The 27,129-nt window shown below is 34.1% G+C and overlaps 1 protein-coding gene across 1 annotated transcript; it reads right to left on the bottom strand.

Moving 5' to 3' along the window:
- xylb (xylulokinase homolog (H. influenzae)) lies at nt 1-27,129 on the bottom strand. The gene is made up of 19 exons (XM_039684529.2): nt 26,997-27,129; nt 26,007-26,089; nt 25,628-25,697; nt 25,384-25,464; nt 24,224-24,310; nt 23,584-23,712; nt 23,445-23,510; nt 22,090-22,162; nt 21,791-21,909; nt 21,625-21,706; nt 20,054-20,094; nt 18,499-18,614; nt 17,380-17,495; nt 16,235-16,308; nt 14,880-14,976; nt 9,523-9,581; nt 9,332-9,419; nt 5,400-5,494; nt 1-684 (listed from the first exon to the last, which is right to left on the bottom strand). Exons 1-19 carry the CDS (start codon nt 27,048-27,050, stop codon nt 619-621), a joined length of 1,596 nt encoding a protein of 531 aa, XP_039540463.2. The 5' UTR covers nt 27,051-27,129; the 3' UTR covers nt 1-618.

Raw genomic sequence — 27,129 nt, 5'->3', positions numbered from 1 at the left:
TTCATGTAACACACTTTTCATTCGTTAAATCCACAGACATCACATGATCATCTGGAGCTTCAAAAGCCCAGAATCAACCTGAAACTAAAACACACACACACACACACACTTACACGTTAGCTTTAACTTCATTCTTCAGCGATCTTCAGATTTCATATATCTAGAAATACACAATATGAAACTGATGAGAATATTAATCAAAACTGAAAGAAAATGACATTAACATTGTAACATGAGCAAAGTTCACCGTAATAACAACATCTGGTGTGAGTGTGAGTGATAAATCCACCCAAACACACATGGACAACCTCACACAGAACATGTGATCATGACACGATAGTCTTCTTCAGATGAAATCCCGTCAGTGTTGTTATTCTCCGGTGAACACTGTATTGTATAAAGCGCTTCTCATGATTTCTCTCACCTTTAAATGTTGCCAGAGACGTTTATTTGACACAGTCATGTGTAGTTAAAGTGTTAATGCATTACTACAACACATTAGTCATTACATTATTATTTTAATAGTCTGGCGTCCTTCATTTATCATGCAACTAATGAAATAATTCGAGTTGTAATAGTTGTATAATGAAGTGTGTTGAGAGTAATAGATGTGGTGTATTAATGAGAGTGTTTGAGAAGTTGATCTTCCAGCGCAGTGTATCTGAGCAGCAGCGGCGCATACATCTGCAAACACAGAAAACACACACGTCACACACACCGTACAGAAGTGTGCATTAAAAAACCTGAACATTGATCAGGCGTGATTGTTTGAAGAGACACAGCACAAACTATCAGATGCACTTAAAAAGATACAACTCAACATAATAATAATAATAATAATAATAATACATAAAGAAAAGCTGCAGGTTTTCACAATAATTCACCCGAATAAAATGGATGCCACTTGGACGACGTTTAAGGGCAATTAAATGCTCTACAAATCACTACAAATTTACCTTTGTGCCTGAAGCAATATGATTATGTAATAAACTTAGGTGATGTTTTTACTTATTTATTTATGTATATAAATATATATATATATATGTGTGTGTGTGTGTGTGTGTGTGTGTGTGTGTGTGTTTATATGTGTGTGTGTATATAAAAGCCTCTAAGTGCCATTTGAAATTTTCTTCTTTAATGATGATTTTTATCAAACTTGTATATTTAAGTTCAGTAATTTCACTTAAATAACAATAAATAAGGTAATTATCATTGTCATATAAGTGAAATTACTGAACTTAAATATACAAGCTTGATCAAAATCATCATTAAAGAAGAAAATTTCAAATGGCATTTAGAGGCTTTTGCATCTGAACTCTTCATATATATATATATATGTATGTGTGTGTATATATGTATATATATATATATATATATACATATATATATATATTTTTTTTTATTATGTATTGAATGTATGTGCTAAGTGTTTTCATGTGAGGCACCATGTGAGTTCAAACTAATTGCCCCACGTGGATTAATAAAGCTTTAAACTTAAACTTAAACTGTTAAATATCACATTCAAAAGACGCATTAAACCAACATTAACTTGTAATTAATTACTGTAAATGATTCATCAGTCACTTTATTCTGAAAAAATTTTCCTCATAATCTTTCATCAATTTTGCACTTTTATCAAATGTCACTTTAGTTGTTTTTATGAATTATTGGTTAATGGGTAACACTTTACACTGACGTTTCATTTATGAACTGCACTAGTAAAGTATGCCATGTGTTAACCTTTAGTTCATAACATTTACTAATAAAATCCTAAATGATATTAGTGAACATTGCTGTATTTTTAGACTATCTTCCTGCAAATATTCAGCTTGGGAAGATAATGGGTTTCAGTGTCATTCCATGATGACTTAAACAGCTCATCTAACTATACTATAGCATTTACTGAAGTGAGAGAAAGCGACTCCAGCTCTCGTTCAGGAATGAGGAACAGAGCGGATATTGGAGATATAATCGAGGCCCGGGCGATCTGAATATGAAGTTGGTGTCGCCGCTTCAGGTCAGAGCGAGTTATTACGCTTATAATAATCCCGAGCCCTGAGCATGACATGCTAATATAATCAAAAGCATATCTGTAATTCATGATCCTCAAGCCAGCGGCACACATACACACACACGCTACACACACTCGACGGAAGCCCATCTCAGTCGCACTCAGCTTTGGTGAATTCATTTTCAGGAGATTAAGTGTGTGTTTACATGACAACGCTGTGTTAGAAAGGATAAAGTTTTTGTTTTCAGACAAAACGATCCCGTTCACACGGATCCACGAAATCGACCAACGCCGCTGTGTTCTGCTCTCGGCGGCACTTTATAAAGAAACGACACACGTCACTACGGAGGCGTATTGTACGGAGGTGTATTGCATTCATTTGAAGAAAAAAAAATGTACTCTGTTTTTCTGAATTAACGAGTTAATTTTTCATGAGAAAAAAAATTTTGCTCTGTTTTTCTGAATTAACGAGTTAATGTTTCATGGAATTTTTTTTTTTTTTTTTGCTCGGTTTTTCTGAATTAACGAGTTAATTTTTCATGAGAAAAAAAATTTTGCTCTGTTTTTCTGAATTAATGAGTTAATTTTTCATGAGAAAAAAGTTTTTGCTCCGTTTTTCTGAATTAACGAGTTAATTTTTCATGGAAAAACAGCAAAAATACATTTTCTCATGAAAATTAACTCATTAATTCAGAAAAACAGAGCAAAAACTTTTATTCTCATGAAAAATTAACTCATTAATTCAGAAAAACAGAGCAAAAACTTTTTTTCTCATTAAAAACTAACTCATTAATTCAGAAAAACAGAGCAAAAACTTTTTTTCTCATTAAAAACTAACTCATTAATTCAGAAAAACAGAGCAAAAACTTTTTTCTCATGAAAAATTAATTTATTAATTCAGAAAAACAGAGCAAAAATTTTTTTCTCATGAAAAATTAACTCATTAATTCAGAAAAACAGAGTACATTTTTTTTCTTCAAGTGAATGCAATACGCCTCCGTACGTCACACACACCTGCATGACGTCACCGTTTCACACACCTGCATGTTTGTAGATTACGATTTCAAAGCGCAGTTGTCATGTGTAACAACATCAAATGTTTTTCGGTATTTCAAATGACCCATAAAGTCATAATTGGCAAATCAAAATTATGAGATTAATTATAATGTATTAATTATATGTAAAAAAAATACTTATTCATGACTTATGACATACATCACTATGAGAAAAAAAGTGACAATATTTTTTGACAAATGTCAAATATAGAACATACGTAATCATAATTTCAATAAAAATTATGACAATATATGACAAAAAGGAAATTATGAGATTAAAAGTAAATTATGAGAAAAGTTTAATTAAGGCATTTTTTACTTTTGATGTCAATTTTTTACTTTTTATTCACACTTTCAACTTTTTAATACAAGTTCAACTTTTAATATAAGTCAAAATAGCGACATAAGTCATAATTAAGACAAAAATAGAAATTATGAAAAACTAAAAATAAAGAGAAAAGATGAATTTTTTATATATTTTTTACTTTATATGTTATTATTTTGAGTTTCTATGCCACAATTTGACTTTTTCAAACATAATTTCAACTTTTTATTTCATAATTATGATTTAGATTAAGTCCAAATTATGAGTCATATTTATGCGATAAAAAGTCAAAATGAACATACTAAATCATAATGACATACTACTGAAAAAGTAAACTAAAGAAATAAATCAATTATGAGAAAAGTTGAACTTTGTCACAATTTTGACATTTTATATCATGATTTTGACTTTTTATCTCCTAACCATGTCTAAGTGTGCCATAATGTCAATTTTTAATAACATATTTATGATTTACCAAAGCATATTTCCTTTCATGTGGTGGAAAAGGGCTTCCATACAGTTCACACGCAAGACTAAAAAAGTTTTGGAAGTTAAAATATGTTGCATAGGACAGGAAATTTCCATATATTTCACTTTGTTCCTGGATATGAATAAGTTAAAGATGTTAACAGAGTAATCATTCTGGTCTGACCAGAACAGAAGAGCACGTCTCTCTCTCTCTCTCTTTTCAGGACAACCCCTTCAGTTTCAGTGTGTGTGTGTGCTTGTGTATTATAAGCATAACACACAGCTCATATATGGATGATTTTATGCTCATTCTGCTCAACATCTTCTTTTCAGCAACAGCATTCAGAGAGAAAAACAGATGGTAATGTTTGGTGTTGAACTCATGCATAATAATGAGAGTTATCCTGTCACCTCGTTCAGAGCATGATGGGACATTTCTGTTCAATTTGCCTTTTGCTAAATAGAGCTGTCAGTCTCGTAGCTGTAATCGGGAAGGTACCCCAATATCACATAAACTCTTCATAATAACAAATCATATTTGTATTTTGACACATTAATATCCAGAAACAAAGTGAAATATATGGAAATTTCCATTTAACATATTCTAACTTCCAAAACTCAAAACTCACTCCCCTTCCTCTATTATTAAATAGAACTAATCATTATTTAAATAATATAATTATGATAAAAATACTTAAATAATATAATTATAATAAATTATTCAAATATAATTATAAGCATATTAAAATATTTTATAAATTTAAATGCATGTAATAAATAAATAAATTACCAATGCAATAAATATATAAATAAATACATTATTTAAATACATTTCAACAAATTACATTCTAAATGAAATTAAATAATAAATATTTAAATAAACTTAAATGCATTTCAACAAATTACTTCAGTAATTGAATATGCATTCAAGAAATACATTTAAATGCAATAAATTATTGATTAAATAATTAAATAAACAATTTCAGAAAAAATAAATACAAAGCAATGACTGATGGTGTGCGTATGCGTAAAGTTGCATTTTGATAAATGAGGCGATTTACACAACGACAGGTTAGCATAATATACACTGACGAGGAAAAACACACACACAGTTGTTCATCAACATCATGCTAACATGACATCAATGCATCAGTCTCATGTTTTCGGTCACGTACGGTATGAGTGCATTATTTTGTTCTAACAGTGTTGACCGAGTGCTGATCTGGAGTCAGTGCTGTTGGGCTCGTCCCGGTCTGACCCTGCAGTGGATAGCATGTCATTCCTGCACACCCGTCCCTCTAATGAAAGAAGCATTTAATGAAGACGCAGTGACTCATGAAGAAGAGTTCAGCGTGAAAAGGTCACATGACTCCAGTTTGGCGAATAACAGCAGAGAGTTCCTGTCAGGACTCGACGAACAGACGCCGTTACTGTACCTCGAGAGCTCCTGGTTTGGGTCTCCTTTTATATGTGTGAGTGTGTGTGTGTACCTTGAGAGCTCCTGGTTCGAGTCTCTGTTAATATGTGTGTGTGTGTGTACCTCGAGAGCTCCTGGTTTGGGTCTCACGGCCAGCTGTGGATCTGGAGCGCTTCGGGTCGTCTCTGAAAAAGATTGTCCTGTTTCTGCCATCAGACCTGAGGAACACAGTCACAGTCACTGAACACACTCATCAATTAATAGTCGCTACTTTTTCCATTGGGAAACTTGGTTGATATAAAAGAAAAGCACTTTATATCTGAAATCAAAGTACTTGATAAACCCAAACGTGTGTGACGGTTCAAATCAGTGGATTATGACATGAACAGGTCCATCACAGTGTTTTTCCTTTAGCTGTGATGATAATCCACAAGATTCATCCGAGGTCTTCATGACACAATGCTCAAATGAAACAAAGTCCAGTGAATTATGGGATTGAAAAGAGCAGAATAAAGAGAAGGAGCCGTGAAGGCCTGATACTGCGACTTCATTTCAAAGGCTTATTGAACCGAGTGATTTGTTTATGAGAGAATGCAGTGAACCGCATCCGCAGGAGACCAGCGTCCATATGATGTCATGTGATATTAGCTTTGCCTTATTAAATCATAGACAAAGGCAAACAGACTCAAAATAAGGAACCAAAGCATCGCTCCGGCATCGCTGACCTTTCGGCATAATAGGCCTGAACACACACACACACACCGACGGACGGTCAGTGTGTAAAAAGATGCCACGGTAGGATTTCTCAGAGGTTGCTTCATCTCGAGTGAAAGACTAATGAGGCTTTACAGCAGTTTCTCTTTCAGCTCGCAGTCGTTGCGTCATCATCAATATAGACCACGTCACATTCGAGTTTCATGTTTAAGCTTCAAACACACAATCGTGTGAATACAATCATATAGCATAATATGCACTTTGAATCTTTTATTTTTTTTTATATTATATAAAATTGCATAATTAAAATTAAATGGATTTAAATTATGTAATTGTAATAAAATTATTATAATACAATTATTTTAATTATATTATTATAATACGTAAATCCATTTTTTTAATGTTTAATAAATAAATGCATTTAAAACTAATTACATTTTCAATGCATTTAACCAAACAAATGCAATAATAAATTAATTTAAATGCATTTAACCAAATAAAATTATATGAATTTAAATAAATAAAATGTAAATGCATTTGAACACATCAATTTAAATGCATTCAAACAAAAACAACATTTTCAATGCATTTAACCAAATAAATAGAAATGCATTTAAACATGTGTAAATGGTTTCATAAATAAATAAAAGCAAACATAGCTCATGTGACTGGCTCATATCCAAGGACTGCAGCATGCAGGTTGTGTATTAATCATATTAATATTAAGCCAATCATACTAATGGCAGTGGTAATGTGTCTGCAGGAGTTACAGACGGCTCTGGGTTATTCTGTTCCAGCAAATGCAGCAGCAACACCGTTATCACCGCAGCACCTCTAACAGGAGCACACACACCATAAATCACCACAGGCGATTAAATCCAGCGCAGATGCAATGAAAATAGACTTGTGTTGACGTGAGCGAGCGCTGACTGTCCATCGGGTGGCTGGAGTCAGAAGACCAGCGCTGACTACAGGCCACACACATGCACTCTCATGCACTCACACACATGCACCATCACGCACTCACACACACACACACATGCACTTTCATGCACTCTCATGCATTCACACACACATGCACTCTCATGCACTCACACACACATGCACTCTCATGCACTCACACAGATGCACTATTATGCACTCACACACATGCACTATCATGCACTCACACACATGCACTATCATGCACTCACACACATGCACTATCATGCACTCACACACATGCACTCTCATGCACTCACACACATGCACTATCATGCACTCACACACATGCACTCTCATGCACTCACACACATGCACTATCATGCACTCACACACATGCACTATCATGCACTCACACACATGCACTCTCATGCACTCACACACATGCACTATCATGCACTCACACACATGCACTCTCATGCACTCACACACATGCACTGTCATGCATTCACACACACATGCACTCTCATGCACTCACACACACATGCACTCTCATGCACTCACACAGATGCACTATTATGCACTCACACACATGCACTATCATGCACTCACACACATGCACTATCATGCACTCACACACATGCACTATCATGCACTCACACACATGCACTCTCATGCACTCACACACATGCACTATCATGCACTCACACACATGCACTCTCATGCACTCACACACATGCACTCTCATGCACTCACACACATGCACTATCATGCACTCACACACATGCACTCTCATGCACTCACACACATGCACTGTCATGCACTCACACACATGCACTATCATGCACTCACACACACATGCACTATAACACATGCACTTTCATGCACTCACACACATGCACTTTAACACACATGCACTATCATGCAGTTTGAGTCATTCACTGAAATGAGCATGTATACTGGAATTGGCCAGCTTTACTGTGTTTCAGCAGTGCACATGTGTTACTACATACATAGCATACATATATATAAACACTCACCAAGACTATTTATTTAATCAAAAATATCAAAAAAAAAATTGTCATCTAAAATAGCTGTTTTGTAAGCAAATATATCACCCAAGCAAAGGGATGCAACCAATTTGAGTGTCTCGTCTCCCAATTAACAAAAGATGAGAATAATGTGTAAATCCTTCAGATTTACGGGAAACCATCGAAGGAAGTCGCTCTCCATGTGAAGTCTAACGTCTATTAATGACTGTTTGTGTGAAGCAGAAGTCCTCATCATCCAGACTGAGATTAAAGTCTCATCTGTGTGTTTGATTCTGGTAATGAAGCACTGAAGAGCGACTGGCTTCTGAACGACCCTCTCCATCACATCATATTAACATGATCAGACTGAAGTGTGTCTGAATCTCGGCCCTCACACACACTCGGAAGCAAAAGACATCATTAGCGGATAAAGCGAGCTTCCTCTGTACGATCAGATCGATGCGGGACGTCTGAGAGACGGAGACGTGGCGGCTGGAGGACACACACTTATTCACATATTCTGGCCAGTCAGTGAAGCTTCAATAAATATAATAATCATTTTGGCAGATTTGCCTAAATACATTTTTAATAAAACATTAAAATGTCTCATTTATCATATATATTTATATATTACACATTATATAATTGATCATATATTATAGAATGTATATAATATTAGTATGCACATATAGTATATTATAGTTTGCAAATAGTGTGTTTTTTTCATGCATTAGTCATCATAAATAAATAAATAAAAATTATAAAAAATTATAAAAATAAATAAAAGAAAATAATTACCAATAAATATAAATCAATTTCCATTATATACAAAAAATATTTAAGCAAATGCAAATGAGTAAAATCTCATATTGATTTATATTTAACAATTTAAATGAAAATATTAATTACGTTTACATTCAATACATTAATAGTAAAATGTATACATTAAAATACAGCATTATCTTATAAAATGTGAATCTGGTATATCATCCCTTAACTATCAGATATAAAATAAAATAATTAGAAATAAACTATTACATATAAATCTTAAATCTATTTTTGTTCAAATGTAAATATTACATTTAAATTTAAATCAAAATTAATGTTAATTAAAAAAATCTAAATGTTAATGACATTTAATGATGACTTGTATATTACTATAATTAATTAATCAATATATTTATATATTATTTAAAATACATAAAAATGAGACATTTGCACTGGCATCATTTTATAAAATATAAATCTGGCAAATTAAACTTCCACGAGTAGATCTAGTGATGGCATGTAAACTGAGGTTATTAGTTGGCCTCTGTGGATTGACCAATCAGACGACAGGACCAGAATGATCTGTGTTATGACAGAACTATAAGCATAAAGTGTGTTTACCGTGCAGAGCTCTGTAAGCGCAGCCCAGACAGGCCGAGTTCGGCACGTCGATGGTGTAAACCGGGGCGTTGAAGACATCAGACAGAACCTGTCGAGTCCAGATATGAACATTACAAGTCATAATGAGCAGATGCATCATAATGAGGATATTACGCTATTCATGTGATCAGTGTTGCATCCTAAAATAATACCTGTAAAATGTCCTTGTTAGCTGACGCTCCTCCTGTTGCCAGCACTCGAGTGCCCTGAACTACAGAGAGAAAGAGAGAGATTTATAGTTATATATCATCATAAACTACACTTAATGCCTGTGACAATAGCTGGATTAACAGACAGATCATAACAGAAGAGCTGTGTGTGTGTGTGTGCCAGACATCAGTCATCTTCACACTGCCGTCACAGGCTGAATGAGACATAAAACATTATGTTATGCTAATTAAAGCATAATTCAGCCTGCATAAAGCATATAAACAAATGTTATGCAATAAAACGGCACATAAAAAGGAAAATCACTGCAGATCCAAACCATAAAATTATTGCACCTGTAAAATTTCAGTACCATGAGGAACAACAAACTGCGTCTCCATAGAGAACATGAAGCTGATAATCAGACAGAAAGTGGTGGAGATATATATACACACATATATATATATATATATACAGTGGTGTGAATAAGTGTTGGCACCCATGCTAAAGTTGCCTAAAAAGAGGAATAAAAAATCATCTTTTGGATATTGATCTTAATGCCTTAATTAGAAAAATGAGGAAAACTCCGACCTTTAAGGACACCAATTTTCTTTGTGAATGAATAATGTATCATAAATAAATAAATGTTTTTCCTTAAAATACAGGGTGCATAAGTCAGGACACCCCTATGTTAAATTCCCATAGAGTCAGGCAGATTTTTATTTTTAAAAGCCAGTTATTTCATGGATCCAGGATAATATGCATCCTGATAAAGTTCCCTTGGCCTTTGGGATTAAAATATCCCATTAACCACACCTAGAGATTGGCATGGTTTTACTTCAGTTAGCCTAATAGCTGGTTTGATTTGCATTGAAAGATGATCTTATGGAAAGTACCCCATGCCAATCTCTAGGTGTGGTGAATGGTGTGTGATGATGTGGGGATATTTTAATTCCAAAGGCCAAGGGAACTTTATCAGGATGCATATTATCCTGGATCCATGAAATAACTGGCTTTTAAAAATAAAAATCTGCCTGACTCTATGGGAACTTAACATAGGGGTGTCCTGACTTATGCACCCTGTATTTTAAGGAAAAACATTTATTTATTTATGATACATTATTCATTCACAAAGAAAATTGGTGTCCTTAAAGGTTGGAGTTTTCCTCATTTCTCTAATTAAGGCATTAAGATCAATATCCAAAAGATGATTTTTTATTCCTATTTTTAGGCAACTTTAGCATTGGTGCCAACACTTATTCACACCACTGTAAATATATGTAAAATGGCACGTGCAGTGGATCTCGGTTTGATAAGCAAACAACACTGCAGGCATTCTCTGGCTCGGCTTTTTCCCAGCATTCTTCCAGCATAAAAAGACTGACGGAATGATTAAGATCAGCCTCATTTGCATTCATTAAATATTCATGAGACTCGTTCCAAAGAGCACACGCTCAGACCTACAGGTGCTGCTACACACACACACACACACACGCTGCGTAATCCAGAGTCTATCAGCATCTATTGTGATACTCCTACACATGAATATAACACCAATCATTACGGTATATTTCCATAACATTTTTAAACCTGCACATCATTACCATAACAATACCATAATAATAATAATAATACATTTTTATTTGGGGATGCAAATAACAGTAATACAGTATAGTTTGTTTGCATTAGTCCGGTGATAATATCCACATCTCCTCTGCGGTGTGAGTCCACAAAAATCCACAAAAAGTGGATTAAAAACACGTTAATGCTAATTACGGCTTTATTTTCACATTAAGTTTTATTATGCCTTAAAGGATCCGCGGACACCCTGAAAGCAATAAAGAAAGACATGAATATTTCTAATGAATATAAGCAAAATCTTACTTATAAAAATATTACTAAAATATGCAATAAAGTATACATAATTTAAATGTGAATGCCTTCCATTTGGATTTATAATTAACATCCTGATCTTTAAAATTTACATTCAGCTTTTATATGCAAGATTGACAAATGTTTTAATATGTTTTTATACACTACAGAATTAATCATTTCAGCCATGTGGGTGTGCTGTGTATAATTATTTTGTATATATATATATATATATATATAAACACACAAATGCATATATTTAAGAATGTATATATTTATGTAATAACATATTTTTCTTAAATATATACATGCATGTGTGTGTTTATATATATATACAAAATTATTATACACAGCACACACACACATTATGTTAATAGAAACCTTTATTTTGGCTGCGATTAATCACAATTTTAGTGAGATATGCTAATTTAGAGAGATTTCCATTCATGAGTCAAAGTGAACAGTGAGGGTGTGTGGCCATCTTCATCATCATCATCATCAATGCCTTCATACAGGGATTAATCGCAAAGCACGAGCACATATATATTCAGGACGGAGACTCATACGGACGCACACAGAATGAATCACATGGTTATTTATTGATCAATAATGCAAATGCGCTCTGCATGCATCTCATATCCGGAGCCGGCGCCGGCCGTGTTTCTCCATCAACAAGCGTCTGATGTGGTGTTTTCATGCAGTGAAACACACCCATGCGTCTGCAGTCTCATTGAGATGTTAGTGTTGACTACAGGGCCTGCGTGTGCATTATTAATAACTATTGACAGACATGTCCTCTGGTCAAACCCTGGTCAGAAGAACACAGCGGACCTGCGGACGAGAGCGAGTTCGCCCCGCGGCGACACCGAATGTCAGAACGCCTCCGGCACTCATCGACACACACCGTTCCTGTCCCGTAAAACCCTCAGGATATCTGAGCGTGTGGAAGAGATGCTTTTACTGACGTGCATTATATATTTATTCATGCATTTAAAATTTAGATATAGCACACCCTTTTTTCATCTTATATTTTATTGTTGTATCAAACAAAAAACTTCAACAGCAAGTATTAAACTTAGTTAATATTACTCTCAACATTTAGTAATATTGTTATTGCTATTATTAAGTACTAACATGAACATTTTTATTCACCAACATTAAAAAATGCACATTAATGCTGATGCTCATTGTTAGTTAATGCATTAGCTGAAGTGAACTAACGAGACATCACCCAGATATCTCAGTGAAAGCAGCGAGATAAGTACACTTCAAAACACCAACGTCAAACATCAAAACATGATCGTCTGCATTTACACATCAATGACGCCTAATGAGTGATCACACACACTTTGATCTAATATTTATGGTGGAACGCAGGAAAAACATTCAATTATAAAATGCTTAAAAAAAATGCATGATGCCATGAAGAGTAATTATTTCATTTATATATAATATACACTATCAATCAACAGTTTGGGGTCTGTAGGATTTTTTTAATGTTTAAAATCTCATGCGCTCACCATCACTGCATTTATTTGACCAAAAATACGGTAAAAATGTGAAATATTATTTCAATGTGAATATATAGGGAAAAGTAATTTATTCCAGTGATCAAAGCTCATAATTTAATGTTTTCTTGTTGTATAAAAGTTTCAATTTCTTAAAAAAACAACAACTTTTGAATGGTTTAATATACTGAATAAAAAGGTATAATAATTTTATTTTATGTATGTCAGTGACACTCGAGTGGTACTAATCATATATTGATGTGAAAACACACATCTGCATGAACAGGGCCTGTGACCCCTGATGATTGGCGGAGCGCTGGTGGTCTTCTAGCAGTGAGCCGTGAGCGGGGCAGACCGTAATCAGGCGAGGAGGACATTCCCCGTGCTCAGTGGCTGATGGGAGTTTAATTAAAGCGTGTTTGTTTCTGCAGCTCTTGGCAGCCAGTGTCTCGCTTCATCATATAATCACCCGCGCCGCGCTCGCCGCCGCACAACAGAGGCCGAGAAATGAGAACCGCCGGCAGATGGGCGTGGAGATGCTCAAATACTGTAGACACTCGTTCAGCAGCGAAAGACGAAACATGTGTAAACTCCAACAAAAGCTAGTAAAGTTTTTTTTTTCCACGTTACCATGTGGTTGCTAGGGTGTTGCTAAGATAATATAGGTGGCTTTACCAAGCACATTGTCATGTGGTTGCTATGGTGTTGCTATGCAGTTGCGAAGATAATATACAGTAGGTGGTTTTAGCAAGCACGTTGCCATGTGGTTGCTATGGTGTTGCTAAGCAGTTGCGAAGATAATATAGGTGGTTCCAGCAAGCACGTTGCCATGTGGTTGCTAGGGTATTGCTTTGCAGATGCTAAAGTAATATAGGTGGGTTTTAGCACATTGTTGTGTGGTTTCAAGGTGTTGCTATGCAGCTGCTAAGGTTATACAGGTGAGTTTTAACATTTTATTGTGGTTGCTAGGGTGTTGCTATGCAGTTGCTAAGGTAATACAGGTGGGTTTTGACAGTTTGCTGTCTGGTAGCAAGGGTGTTTCTATGCGGTTGCTAAGGACATATAACTGGGTTTTAGCACGATATCATATGGTTGCTAAGGTGTTGCTATGCGGTTGCTGCTGCAGGTCCACCATGTTGTTGTGCAGTTGGGTAATATAAGTAGGATTTAGTGTCTAGAGGATTGTTGTGCAATTGCTGCAACGCGCTTGCTGTTGTGGTTTCAGCATGTTGCCATGCGGTTGCTAGGGTGTTGCTATGCAGTTACTAAGGTAATACAGGTGGATTTTAACAGTTTGCTGTCTGGTAGCAAGGGTGTTCCTATGCATTTGCTAAGGACATATAGCTGGGTTTTAGCACGATGCCATATGGTTGCTAAGGTGTTGCTATGCGGTTGCTGCTGCAGGTCAACATGTTGTTGTGCAGTTGCAAAGGTAATATACTGTAGGTAGGATTTAGCATGTTGCTATGCAGTGTCTAGGGTGTTGCTATGCAATTGCTGCAACGAGGTTGCTGTTGTGGTTTCAGCATGTTGCCATGCGGTTGCTAAGGTGTTGCTAAGGTAATAAAGGTATGATTTAGCATGTTTCTATGCAGTGTCTAGGGCGTTGCTATGCAATTGCTGCAGTGTGGTTGCTGTTGTGGTTTCAGCATGTTGCCATACGGTTGCTAAGGTGTTGCTATGCAGTTGCTAAGGTAATAAAGGTATGATTTAGCATGTTTCTATGCAGTGTCTAGGGTGTTGCTATGCAATTGCTGCAGTGTGGTTGCTGTTGTGGTTTCAGCATGTTGCCATGCGGTTGCTAAGGTGTTGCTATGCAGTTGCTAAGGTAATAAAGGTAGGATTTAGCATGTTTCTATGCAGTTGTTAAGGTACTATTAATGACTGACAAAGGAAACAGCACTGCAGTGTCAGGAGAGAGATAACTCACTCCAAGACGAGCAGACAACAGTGAGAACATGAGATGGAGATCAGACACTTACTGATCTTGTAGCCCAGCTTTTCGGCATGAACTCGTTTGGCCAAGAACTGTCCTTCAACCAGGGCTCGGATTTCCACCTCGCGGTCAAAGGCAGCTACCTGTGCAAGAGCGGACACAAAGACGGGCTTCAGGTAACCAGAGACCGCTCCTGCTCCCATAAAGCATTCTTTGAGTCTGACGCCAACATTCCCACAGATGAGCACTGAGCTGAACTCAACTGACTCCGCCAGCTGTCAATCAAACTCAGGATGCTTTAACCAACTCATGCTGGAAAAATACAGATTCTGCTTATGACCAAAAAGGATTTACAGACAGGAAATGGTTATCTAGTTCTTTAGAAAATCTATGTTCTGGTGTTTAAAACAAAGCAGAAACCAAGAAACAGAAAAACCTATAACACATCAAGAACTTTTCTACACAACAATAAAATTCAAGAATCATTAATTTCATGAATAGGTCGTTGTTTACCTCAAAATCACAGAAATATTAAATATATATTTGATTTATAGTTAATAAAATGTAAAAAAAAAAGATAAAATAAAAAAAAATTATTAATTGATACATGCAAACTTTTTTTTAATTAATTTTTTTAATATCTGAGTCATATTATAGGATGTGTTAGGACGTCCACCAAAGATGCAGCATACCAATTTTTAACATTATCGATCATACGGTTACAGAGCTACAAGTGTTTTTTTAGTTGTAGCGCCCCCTATTGGTGGCTTTTTGTTAAGTTTGAACAATGCATTCAGCAACTATAGGTCAAGTCATTCAAATTAGTTATTTCACTAATAACTTTGCAATGCTTCAATTAATAAAAGTTCCAACACCCTAAAAGTAGTTAAAAATTAATCTTAATACACATAAATAGAGATCAGAGATGATTTGTACGACTTGACTCAAGGATTCTGTGGGAGAAAAAAAAATGTTTCTAAACCTTAGGGTTACAAAGTTATGATCCAACATGCAAATAGCCTTATTATAGCGCCACCTGGTGTCAGATGTGTGTCTGTGCGCCTGAGTATCATTGCACCTGCCAATTTTTTTCCACAATTTTCAGTATTTGGGCCCCTAAAAAAAGATTTTAAGGAGAAATGTGATCATGAAAAAAAATGCTGTGAGTAAAAGCACTGTAAATAGCACAGCAAGAACAGAACCAAAGTTTGACAGGCGGAGCGACTGCTGGAGGGTTAATGAGCATCTTATTGCAGGTGAACTGAACTGTGACCCAATTAGCACAAATTAAGCAATTATCTGATCAGTGGCAATATTTGCAAACCTGTTCAGCCGAAGTAAATGAAGCTGAAAAGGGCAGATCAATCTGTGTTGTTTACAGCACACACACTCGTGACTCACCCTTTGACCTTCAGCATTAAACCTGTGAACGCCGACAGCGGGAGGCGTAATCTCCATCACATCGAAATACATGCCTGAAAACACACACACGGATCAGGACAAGGACAAACGGCTCGGCTTCATCCGGCGGCGGTGATTAAACACCCACGAGAGACGGCGGGTCGTGAGAGAAGCATATGGACCCCACATCACTGACACACACATCACCGGCTCAATCACACAGCATCATTCAGAGGCTGTTTATTAATGTATTTTAAAAATATATTTAACATATTATATATATATATATATATATAAATGTATACATAAAATGTAAAATGTATATATATATATAAAGTATATATATATATATACAGTATATATATATACAGTATATATATATATATATATTTATTATTATTTAAAAAATACAAATTATTAAAAATTACATAAAATAATGACTTTCTGTTAATGTTTCAATTTCTATTAAGGTTACAATTTAATGTTACCGTAATAATAATAATAATAATATTTATTATAATAATAATTATTATATATTTATTTATTATTATATCATTTATTTTAGATGACTATATATATATATATATATATATATATATATATATATATATATATATTATAATTATTATTATTATTATTAAATGAGTACAAAAAAGGTAATTCATTTCAGTTATCATTTATTGTATTTCATCACAACAAAAATGTTCTTTATGGTTTCAGTAATTTTGTCATTTTTATTGATTTTCAAATATATATATATTTTATTACAGTTTAAATTTTAGTTATTTTAGTACAGTAAGTTAATCTAAATTACAATAAGAAATTTTGCTCTGGAAAATGAGCTGAATAAAATAAAATATAAAAAAAATATGTTATCTGATTTTATTTACGTTGTTTTTAGTCATTTTTGTTGTGTTTTTGTATTTTTTTTTATCTGTATATACATCCATTTTTGAGTTGGAATTTTAGTTATTTTAATACATCAAATTAAACAAACTGAAAATGAGAAATTTGCTTCGGCAACGAGCTGAAATAAAATAAGATGGATTTTATTTTATAATATTTTTTTAATACAAGTAACAAAAGTGTTTTTCTAATGGTTTTAGTCAGCTACAATAACACTGGTATCAACAATATTTATTCACCTAAATTTCCATTGTTTCCCATCGGCGTGGACCTCAAAGCGCTGGAGAAAAGTTCCCATGATCCTCCAGCACATTCATTCCGAATCCTCTCTCGTGTGAAAGAGCCGTTTTTAAAGCTGAAACACAAGAGAAACACAGATAACCCGTGACTGTGACGCTCTTCACATTTATTTAACACTTCAAACTAAAACGTTCTGCCTTTGAGCGCTGTGAATACGACAGACTGACGTGACTGAGGTCAATCTTCATTACATCAAAACATATTTTCCTTCCTTTCTTTTAGGAATTTTAGATTCCTTTCAACTCCAGAAACAATTTCACATCCAAATCTCTTTTTATACATTCAGGCTTAAAGTGTAAATCTCCACATCTCTCACGCAAAGAAAAACACTCAAACGTCATACACACACTGCAGCAAGGTCAGTGGAGAGCTGCAGAGAACAGTGTTTACATGTGTTCCTCACGCGCTGAAGTGAAGCAAGTGTTCAGGTTATTCCTCAAACTACACATCAAATATTTTAACTACACATCAAACACACAATCAGAATCATCCATCACGGAGAAATGTCATATTTCATCCCAAAATCTTGAGAAAAAATAGGGATGCACTAATATGAATTTTCTGGCCGATAACGATAACCGATAATTCTTTGCGTTTAAAAAGCCGATAACCGATATATTGGACGATAATCCTGAATCCAAATTTTAAAATAATTTTCGAGAGCCTGATCACAAAAACAAAAGCCGTGTCCCAAACACTCAAATTATGATGTTCTGATTATAATTTTATGCATCCGATATGATAGACTTGTGTTGCACTGAACTGTGTTTTCATTTTCTAAGTGATTCCTATCATATTTCAAGCAATCGAAAACCATCCTGTTGAACATCTGAAGTGTCTCAGCTGAAGGACATAATACATCATTTATCGGCTTTAATAAATCAGCCACATTTTCGTACTGGGCCGATAACGATAACATTAGAAATGCCCATATATCGGCTGATACCGATACGGTGGCTGTTACATTGTGCACCCCTTAAAAATATATATAACTGTATTATAATTGTGTTATTTTGTCAGTCTGACGGAAACATCAGGCGTGTGTGTGTGTGTTTTACCATATCAAAGCCATGTACGCGCTGCAGTCCACCGGGTTACAGAAGATGTGGCCCTCGACTGTGGGTTTGGGATCCGAGATCCACAGGAAAAGCGTATCGCTGGTGCCCAAACTGACCTGTACACAATCACAACATCACAACTCTAGCACACACAGATACACACAACTCTAACACACACAAACACACACATCTCTACACCGAATACCGTGTTTATTTTTGTTACGATATAAATTTTTTATATACCGGCGTATGACGCTTTAATAACAATCGGAACATAGTGCAACACAAGTATTGTGCAAAAGTTAATTCATTTCAGTAATTCAATTTAAAAGGTGAAACTAATATATTATATAGACTCATTACATGCAAAGTGAGATATTTCAAGCCTTTATTTGTTATAGATTTGTTGATTATGGATTACTGATAATGGATTCTGAAGTCATTAATTCAGAAAAACAGAACAAAAACTTTTTTCCATGAAAAATTCTCTCGTAATTCTGAGATAATTAACTTGTTAATTCAGAAAAAACAGAGTAGATTTTTTCTTTTCATGTGAATGCCATACACTTCCGTACATATGACTTAAGGACATAAACTCAGGACTTTTCTCCATATATTGACTTTAATAGGGTAATTTTTTGTAATTTTGTTGTTTTTGGCATTTTTATAATTTTTTGTTTTTTAAAATGTCTGTTTAATTTTTTAAATTTCTATTTCAGTTTAAGTTATTTTAGAATCATCAAGAGATTTTATTAATATTTTTCATTATTTCTTTCTGTTATCATTTTATATAAAGCATAAATAGTTATTTTTAGTCATTTTTATTAGTTTTGTTTTTAATGCATGTATGATTTTTTCAGTTTTAGTTATTTTAGTATCATTGAGATTTTATAAAAAAAAATCTTTAGTTTGTATTTTTATATTTTGTGTTTTAATTTTTAAGTTAAGTAAATGTTTTAGTAAATTTGTTGTTTTTGTCATTTTTATAATTTTTTAAAAATGTCTATTTACATTTCTTTCCTTCAGTTTTAGTTAATCATTGAGACTACATTTTATTTAAAAAAAAAAAACGTAATTACCGTAGTTTGTATTTTTATATTTTCTGTTATTATTTTTAAGCTAAAGTTTTAGTAATTTGGTTATTTTTGTCATTTTTTTAATGTCCATAAAGTTTTTATTACATTTATTTCAGTTTTAGTTATTTTGGAAATCTTGTCTTATCAACTAGCTGAAATAAAATAAAAAAATAAAATAAAAAAAAATAAAAACTAATTTTTTATATGTTAGTTTATGTCAGTTAAAGTTTAAATAGGCAAACTAAAATGTGTATTACTGCTTTTATTTTATAGATTTAAGCCCAAATTTAAGCCAATGACGATATTATTCAAAAGTAATAAGCAGATATAACAATTTTTCTTGTTTTGTAATTGACCAAAAGTGACCAGATGTGAATAAGTGCAAAATTTCAGCGTGTGTTAAAATGCTCAAATGCAAATTTGGTGTTCAGGCCTAATAATGTTGAGTATTTTCATAAGTTTATTAGTAAAACACTCACCGCTAGGTCTCCCTCTCGAAGCCTCATCCCAGCCAGAGACCCTGCAACGACACGAGACATTTCTCATCCTTCAATCCAACATAAACCTTCTCCCTAATCCTCCATGTGTGTGTCTGAACACACACACGTCAGGAAGAGAACACTTCAGTTTAATCACGGGTGGTCAGCGTTATTCTTGGCGGCCTTGCAGAAACCAAACGTTCAATAAATCAGCAGAAACGTCGCACTAACAGGAGAACAGCAGCGCGAGAGAAATGATCCCGGACTCTAATTTCAATACAACAGGAAAAACATTTCAGCACTTTCTAGAAAAATGAAACTTATGCTGTCAGTGCGCACTAACTTCACATCACATGAAACACGTCTGTTTGATGAACGATCTCCTCCTCCAGTGCTATTCATATATTATTATAGTATTTATTAATATTACATTTTTTATACTTTAAAAAATGGATTTCTAAAATTTAAAAAAAATTAAATAAAATGTATACGTTTTTTAAGTTTGTGTAACTAGTAATTTTCTATGTGCTAATAATTAATTAAAAAAATCAAAATGTCAAATTAAAATAAATAATGTTAAAATAAAAGCAATCAAAATAAAGATGAGCTATATTATTTGTTTCTGTGTGTGTGTGTGTGTGTGTGTGTGTGTGTGTGTGTGTGTGTGTGTGTGTGTCCATTATCCAGCGTCAGAGACCCGTGAACATGTAAATGTGCTGTTCAATTATTGAAATATTAAATTAATATCTCAGGGGGACTCCTGGAACATATTTAAGCCCAAAGGGGTTCGGCTGACAAAAACATTTGGGAAAAATTAATTAAGATTATTTCGCCTCAGTGCGGAGTATAAATGACACGAGATTATCATGACCACGAGTTCAGAAGACACATATACATATAAATCAACCAAACGACAAGTTATACTTCTAAATATAATGTATATTCATTTAAAACATACAAACATTCAATATGAATATATATTATTCAATTTATATATATATATATTTATCCATTTATACACACACTATTTAGTAAAAATATAAAAATGTATATAAATGATATAACATAAATAGTTACTTTATTAGTTATAATATATATATATATATATATACATACATACACACTGTATAAATATATCTATAAATTAAATTTGTATTCTATATATATTTATATTAATTAATATAAATATATATATATACACAGACTTATATATATATATAGATATAATATAATAGTGTATATAATGTGTATAATATAATGTATATATTACACTATTATATTATATCTATATATATATAAGTCTGTGTATATATATATATATATATATATATCATTTTTAGTATTGTTTAATATTTTATATATATATATATATATATTTATATTACAATATATATAAATATATATATGAATGTGTGAGAGAGTGTGTAAATGTGAGTGTGTGTGAGAGAGAGAGTGAGTGTGTGTTTGTGTGTGTTTCGTGGAGAGATGTGTAGTGTGTGTTGCTGCCCTCTACAGGCAGGTTCTCCTCATGGTTCTGGTCGGTCTCTCGCTGAACATGATCTGAGGTTTACCAGGGTTATCTCCAGTGAAGGCCACCACTGCACAGCTCCGAGGAAACCCGAAGCGCTCGGCGTAATACGGAGACACACAGCCCTGTAGAAGACACACACTTCATCACGTCTGACACACACTGGAGGTCAACGTTAGACATGTCTCCAGTAAAACACTCTTGATCACCAGAAGCGCTGTAGACGGTGCGAGATCCCCGAGCTTCTCAGCCAACCCCGGCGCTGTGGCGTCCACACACACCTGAGACCAGCGCCTCTCTCTAATGTCCATCAGATTCATCCCAGAGCCTTCAGAGGAACACATGTGTGTGTGTGTGTGTGTGTCAGCTTTAATGCTCATCTGATCACAGGTTATATTCACAACTGGGAACATCTTCTACAGGAGTCATCAGTGAGATATTTATAATGCATAATCTCTAAGAGGCCAGAATCCTTTTAGTGCAAACACACACAGTTTAACACTCGTACCGTCGCTGAAGTCGATCGCCGCGTACTCGCCCAGGAACAGCGTCGAGGCGAAACTGCTGATCAGCGATATCCTCTGGACACACACAGAAAATCACACAATTCTACATACAATTATAATTTTACACACACACACACATATATATATATCAAGCATGAGAAACATTTATCATATCATAATGAATATTTATTTATTACTGAAACAATGTGTTTTAATCGCTTGAATATTACTAAAACGACTATTTACATAATAAAAAATAAAACAATATTTTTATATAACAAAATAATTATTTTAAATTCTATAATATTTTTTGATAAACAAATACTTATAAAAGATATAATAATATAAAACATATTTTAATTTACATAAATTCTATATATAATTACACACACAGCAATCATGAGAAATATTTATCATATCATATATTATTGAAATAATGTGCTTTAATCGTTTGAATATTACTAAAATGACTATTTACATAATAAAAAATAAAACAATATTTTATCAACAAAATAATTATATTATATTTGATAAAAAAACTTAAAATATATAAAAACATATTTTAATTTACATAAATTCTATATATAATTAGAATTACACACACATGCACACTTCATAATTCATATTAAAGTAGTTTGATGAGCAAAGTTTCATTACAGTGTTGATTTATACAATATTTTTATATAACAAAATAATTATTTTAAATTCTATAACAATTCTTTGATAAACAAATAAAAGATATAATAATATAAAACATTTTAATTTGCATAACTTCTATGTATAATTACACACACCACACACACATCAATCATGAGAAATATTTAACATATCATAATGAATTAATCATAATGACAATGTATTTATTACTGAAACAATGTGTTTACAGCTATTTTAATCGCTTGAATATAACTAAAATGACTACTTATATAATAAAAAACTATATTTTATCAACAAAATATTTTTTTTAAACTCTATATTAACTTTTTGATAAAGATATAATAATATAAAACATTTTAATTTGCATAAATTCTATATATATGCAATATTTATTTATTACTGAAACAATGTGTTCACAGCTCTTTTAATTTCTTGAAAATAACTAAAATGACTATTTACATTATAAAAAATAAAACAATATAATAATGATAAAAAATAATACTAATAAAAGATATAAAAACATTTTATAAAACATCTCTTTATAATTACACACGCACGCACACATCATAATTCATATTAAAGTAGTTTGATGAGCAAAGTTTCGTTCCTGTGTTGATTTATTTCCAACAGAATCATGTTTTACGTTCAGCTTCATATTTCATCCTAGAGAGCGTTTTATTGATCAGTTGATCAGTTTTACCTCCGACTCGCTGAATTCATTCGGCTTCAAGCGATAAATCTTTGCAATCTGATTTCCAGTGAAGCGCTGTGTGACAAAAACAGAGAATGTTAAGTTATTAATGTTATTTTCATTATAGATTTGTCAGGGTTAAACGCACCTCATACGCTCGTGAGCCGGTGATGTCCGCCAGCCTTTGAGCGCCACCTGCTGCCTCCTCCAGGGACTGACACTCAGCTGACGTGCTCGAGTCCATCCACACCGGACTGTCCTGCAGCGCAAAGCTGTCCTACAGCACACACACAACCAGCAGGAATTTTGCCTTTAAAAGATGTCTAATAGCATACAAAAACAAGGCTAGGCTAAAACAATTAGTGAAAATTAATGACAAGAATAGATTAGTCATCAATACGATAAAGAAATGAGTGAAGAAATGAAACCAAACATTTTTAATCACAGTTTACTTTGCTTACATGGAATATCATTCATCTCACAAGTTATATGGACAAAAATGACATATCGGACTATATCGGGTCTAGTTGTCCTAGATGGGGAGATGACAGCTATTAATACACACACAAGCACTAAATAAGCAATGCCACTGTAAAACACTTCATGTGTGTGTGGATTGACTCCCCACTTCAACACACATTTGATCTGCTCCACAACATCAGATAATCTCTGAAAGCTCTTGTGTCATCACACATCAGGTGAAGTATTAACCATAAGCGCTGGACGTTAGACCCGACACACACACACACTCTGAGCACGAGGACAGTGAGGAGAAGGGGAACCGTCACCTGTAGCAGGACGTGTAAAGGTTTCTGCGGGTCCAGATGATTGAGGGTTTGTCTCGTGCCCTTCCTCCAGAACACACTGCCATGTTGCTGAAACACAGATCACGGAGATTATATAATATATACACAGTGATGTGAATAAGTTTTGACCCCCATGCTAAAGTTGCCTAAAAAGAGGAATAAAAAATCATCTTTTGGATATTGATCTTAATGCCTTAAGATCAAAAATTAGGAAAACTCCAACCTTTAAGGACACAAATTTTCTTTGTGAATGAATAATGTATCATAAATTAATAAATGTTTTTCCTTAAAATACAGGGTGCATAAGTCAGGACACCCCTATGTTAAATTCCCATAGAGTCAGGCAGATTTTTATTTTTAAAAGCCAGTTATTTCATGGATCCAGGATAATATGCATCCTGATAAAGTTTCCTTGGCCTTTGGGATTAAAATATCCCCACATCATCACACACCTTCCACCACACCGAGAGATTGGCATGGGGTACTTTCCATAAGATCATCTTTCAATGCAAATCAAACCAGCTATTAGGCTAACTGAAGTAAAACCATGCCGATCTCTAGGTGTGGTGAATAGTGTGTGATGATGTGGGGATATTTTAAGGGAACTTTATCAGGATGCATATTATCCTGGATCCATGAAATAACTGGCTTTTAAAAATAAAAATCTGCCTGACTCTATGGGAATTTAACATAGGGGTGCCGTGACTTATGCACCCTGTATTTTAAGGAAAAACATTTATTTATTTATGATACATTATTCATTCACAAAGAAAATTGGTGTCCTTAAAGGTTGGAGTTTTCCTCATTTTTCCAATTAAGGCATTAAGATCAATATCCAAAAGATGATTTTTTATTCCTCTTTTTAGGCAACTTTAGCATGGGTGCCAAAACTTATTCACATCACTGTATTATATATATCATGAGTTTATAAGTTCATGAGTTTTCTTTTCTTTTCATGAGTGTCAGTTTAATAAATGTTAAATGTTTTACACATTTTACTATGTTCAAATACAGAGAAAATTCACCCCAAATCAACACTGAAAATTCACATTTAAAAAATACTGATCATCATCGTGAGGGACGATTTATTTCAGATAATCAAACAGTATATTATACTTCATCAATAACCCATTAAAAGTCACCTGTCCACTGCCTGAGACGGCCTTCACTCGAGAGAAGTCAAACCCAGCGCTCCTCATCTTCTCCAGGAGAACGTCAAGCGCCTGCAGTCCCAACACACACACACACACACACACACACACACACACAACACAACAAGAGGAATGACAGTAGGTGAGACAGGTTTTCCGCCACAGTCCTCGTGTATGATGCAGTATATACAGTAGCCCTTCTCTAGTCACGTGTCAGAGGATCGGTCTGCTTTACCTTCACCCACATGAGCACTGGAGACGTGACCGTCAGCTGGTCCGAGTGCATGTGAACTCCTCCATGAGTCCTGCACAAACACACACAAAAACAACTGTGTTACTGGACACAAAAAGCATATCAGGAAATATTCAAATTGTGAATTCCAGGCCTGGAAAACTAATGGACATCATCACTGACATCAAATATAAGCATGTGTATTTATGCTTATCTAAAAAACTTTATAGCCTATAAATTGTTCTTTATGAGTTATAATAATAATTCCATATCCAGTAATCATGGACCATGGGAACCCTGTACAATAGTAAATTTGAAGTACTATAATATTAATAAGCAGCATTTTAGCATTTTCAAGCCATGAAGTGAGTGACTGTAATACCTGAACTCTGGCAGCTCGATGTCGAACTGAACACTGCTCTGGTGAACAACCGCAAGCTGTCCATCAATCGCCACCACTTTCAGCTTAAAAGACCAAATCAGGACGTTACGCTTCAGTTTAAACATGTACATGTACAGTTATTTTCATGCATTCAGCCAATGATTTATTCAAAGCTATTTTCAGTGTATTCAAGGTATGATGAACCCAAATTTAATGCTGTTATTAATTCAATTGCATGTAGACTAATTTAATGATTTTTGTTGTCAAATTCACACTTTTTGAGCACTAGGTGATCGCTCATCCTGATCAGAGGGTCAATACAAATATTCAAGATTCAGAGAGAGCAGAGGTCATTGAAAAGCCACTGGTTGGCCATTAATCCTAGTGTTGGTCACAGATTACAGTTACACTCAGGGGCAGATCACACTAAATGTGGATTAAAGAGCTCTTTTATAAACATGATGATTGTCGGTAGCACTTTACTGTTCCTCATGTACATACTATGTAGGCTACCTATTACAATAACTGGGTAATAATAACTAGATACCAACCCTGAACCTCCCCCTAAACCTATAACCTTAACCCATGTATAACGTTACCTAATATTAACCAGTACTTTCTTCGGTAATACACTGCAAGTACTTGTAATGTAAAATAAAGTGCAACCTAATTGTCTGAATGTGTTTTGTATAACGAGTACAAAGAAAAATGGTACTTGTTTTTTAAGTTAAAGTTTTTACCATAGCATTACCGTGGTATTTTACTAAAATAACTTCAAGTATCACGTATATCATGGTAAATCACTGTAGTATAGTGGCACTACACTGCATTTTGCAAGTGACTTACGTTATATCATAAAACATCATGCAATTATTTCTCCACAACGTCTCTTTTTCAAGATAGAAACTGACATGTTTATTTATAAACACCTCTCTTCATTAAAAGCGTGTGTGTGTGTGTGTGTGTGTGTGTGTGTGTGTGTGTTTCTACCTGTTGCGTGCTGAAATCAAACCCTAGAAACCAAGAATCTGCTACCTCAGCCATTCAGATCACAAACATCCCGCCATCGAACACTACAGTCGCGAAGGCTTACTCATTAATATTCATGAGGACGCTAACGCAA

Source organism: Pimephales promelas, chromosome 22, assembly GCF_988280905.1.
Source record: "Pimephales promelas chromosome 22, fPimPro1.hap1.1, whole genome shotgun sequence".
NCBI classification, from domain to species: Eukaryota; Metazoa; Chordata; class Actinopteri; order Cypriniformes; family Leuciscidae; genus Pimephales; species Pimephales promelas.
The sequence above is the reverse complement of the archived record's forward strand: the minus strand, read 5'-3'. Positions and strand labels throughout refer to the sequence as shown.

What these genes read in the sequence shown, in the direction of transcription:
- xylb (XM_039684529.2), bottom strand. Translation starts at nt 27,050, where the DNA reads ATGGCTGAGGTAGCAGATTCTTGGTTTCTAGGGTTTGATTTCAGCACG. An exon ending in ATGAATTCAGCGAGTCGGAG is followed by an intron (nt 22,163 to 23,444) that starts GTAAAACTGATC and finishes GTGTGTGTCCAG; the next exon opens with AGGATATCGCTGATCAGCAG. An exon ending in CTTCACTGGAGATAACCCTG is followed by an intron (nt 20,095 to 21,624) that starts GTAAACCTCAGA and finishes GTGTCGTTGCAG; the next exon opens with GGTCTCTGGCTGGGATGAGG.